The following is a 2,500-nucleotide window of genomic DNA, read 5'->3' as shown; positions in this document are numbered from 1 at the left end:
AGAAAAGTTTATGGGCTTAAATATGATATTAAATAGTGGGTAATATCCGGTTGATATACTGTATGTGTGTGCGTGTGAACAGAGCAGACAGTTAAGCCGCTAATTACTGTCTGACCGCCACAGAGGAATGCAGTAAACCAGCCAACCAGCCATACACTCTGTGTGTGTGTGTGTCTGTGTGTGTGTGTGTGTGTGTGTGTGTGTGTGTGTGTGTGTGTGTGGCTCCAGGCAGGAAGCAGGAGTGAAGGCGCCGTCTTCCAGCACAATAACAAGACTAATGTAGAGTCAGACAGAGCGAGAGATGTGAACAACAGACTGTAAAGTCCGACTAACATCCAGCAGTAGAGCTTCATGTAAAGTTTAAAGCTCACGGAGTCATTAAACTCTAAAGGATTCATCCTCTGGAGAGCATTACAGAGTTCATGTGACTAAACTAAAACAAAGTGATTCTACTACAACATATCTTTTTGAATAAAACTGGAAACATCCTGTGTTATGAATGTCAGTGTTTGATTTTAGTGAATTTATTCTTATACTGATGAGACACACAATATGATTGTATACAACAAGCTAATCTTTAATGGCACATTAAAGATCAGCACATTAGCTGACTAACATTAGCTTGGATCACTCATTTTCACATCTCACTAATGTTTAAACTCTAATGTTAGTTACAAGCGTCTTTATGACAGACGTGTAGTGATTATTCCACTTTCTCTGTGTTTCTCTTACAGATTGGATTTCATTCAGTATATTTTTTACACATTACAGTTCTGTTACCTCCTCATGCTGTGCAAAAATCTAAAATTATGTTAGATAAGTTAAATTAACGTTATTAAGTTAAAATGATGATTAAATAAATTAATTTGCTTTTACACTTTTGTGGCAGCAAAGGAAAAAAATGACAAACTCACTTTCCCACATTAAGAGTAGGCTTAAAACTTTCCTTTTTGATAAAGCTTATAGTTAGGGCCGACCAGGCTCGCCTTGGATCAGCCCTTAGTGATGCTGCTATAGGCCTAGACTACTGGGGGACTTCCCATGATGCACTGAGCTCCTCTCTCCTCCTCCTCCTCTCCATCTGTATGCATTCATGTAACATCAACGCATGTCACTAACTTTGCTTCTTCCCCGGAGTCTTTTGTGCTTTCTCAGTATGATCAGTTTGGACCCCCTGCTTATCGATGGCAGGGACGCTGTGGTGGTGTGTGGTGGTCCTGTGGGTGTCCTGACTCGAGACCTACTCCTGCTGTTATTGTTACAAGTCATATTTCTATTATTATTATTATCACTGTTATTGTTATTATTGTTATTATGTTTCTCTGTGTCTCCCTCCTTCTTTCTCAACCCAACCAGTCGAGGCAGACGGCGCCACCTAGAGTCCGGTTCTGCTTGAAGTTTCTTCCTGTTAAAGGGGAGTTTTTCCTGCTGCTGATGGAGGAATGTTGGGTCTCTGTACATTAAGGAGATCAGTCTAGACCTGCTCTATGTGGAAAATACCCCGAGATAACTTTTTCTGTGATTTGGTGCTTTATAAATAAAATTGAATTGAACTGAATTGAAATGTTACTGTTGTAGCTGCTGGAGGTGGAGCTAGTTTACACTACTTTATATACAGTTAGCTAGTTTAGTCCAGTGGTTCCCAACCTAGGGGTCGGGCCCCTCCAAAGGGTCAGCAGATAAATCTGAGGGGTGGTGAGATGATTAATGGGAGAGGAAAGAAGAAAAAACAAAGTTCTGATACACAAATCTGTTTTCAGTTTTTGGACTTTTTCTCTAATCTTTGATTTTTGCTGAAATATTGGATCATTTGAACATTTATTGAAATGAAAGCATGTGAGAAGTTTAGAGGGAAAAATCACTATTTGGTGGAGCTGTTAACAACTCATAGACATGTGAAATGTGACCCCGACTACACACTGCTTTTTGTAAGACGTCAAAAGACAAAAAGGTTGGAAACCACTGGTTTCATCTTTAACAATGTGTTGTATTTTAAAAGCTTGTTATATTATCCATTGTGTCAAATCTTCATCTGAAAAGTAACTAAAGCTGTCAAATAAATGTAGTGGAGTAGAAAGTACAATATTTCCCTCTGAAATGTAGAAAGTAGCATCACATGGAAATACTCCAGTAAAGTACAAGTACCTCTAAACTGTACTTAAATACAGTAGTTGAGTAAAAGTACTTAGTTGCTTTCCACCACTTGATATTTTTAGTGATTCAAACAGGTCTGGTGTTGCTCACTGACATGATGTACATTGCAGCAAAGGTTGTTGTAAGTCAGTATGACAAACGTTAACTTCTCCTAGAAACCAACGTATCCAGATACATCTGTCACTAATGATTGGTAAAGGAGAACTCCAGACTCGCGCCTTGCTGTATACAGTCACAACAACTCTTTGTTTAGATTAACTAACTGTTTAGATGAATTTTCTCTCTTACGTTTGGGTAGTACTCCATGAGGATCAGGAACTCTGGCCGTCCGTCGGCCGTTGTCCGC

At 39.2% G+C, this 2,500-nt stretch overlaps 1 protein-coding gene across 2 annotated transcripts in view; it reads right to left on the bottom strand.

The window, feature by feature from the left end:
- LOC122992452 (bone morphogenetic protein receptor type-2-like) overlaps nt 1-2,500 on the bottom strand; it is a 43,111-nt gene that overhangs the window by 25,403 nt on the left and 15,208 nt on the right. For both annotated transcript variants that reach the window (XM_044366245.1, XM_044366246.1), the window contains exon 7: nt 2,443-2,500. This exon is cut by the window's right edge and continues 176 nt beyond it. In XM_044366245.1, the coding sequence (XP_044222180.1) occupies nt 2,443-2,500 (58 nt within the window). The remainder of the gene's footprint in view (nt 1-2,442) is intronic.

The sequence above is a fragment of the Thunnus albacares genome, chromosome 11 (assembly GCF_914725855.1).
Source record: "Thunnus albacares chromosome 11, fThuAlb1.1, whole genome shotgun sequence".
Taxonomy (NCBI): domain Eukaryota; kingdom Metazoa; phylum Chordata; class Actinopteri; order Scombriformes; family Scombridae; genus Thunnus; species Thunnus albacares.
This window is presented reverse-complemented; position numbering and strand designations above follow the sequence as displayed.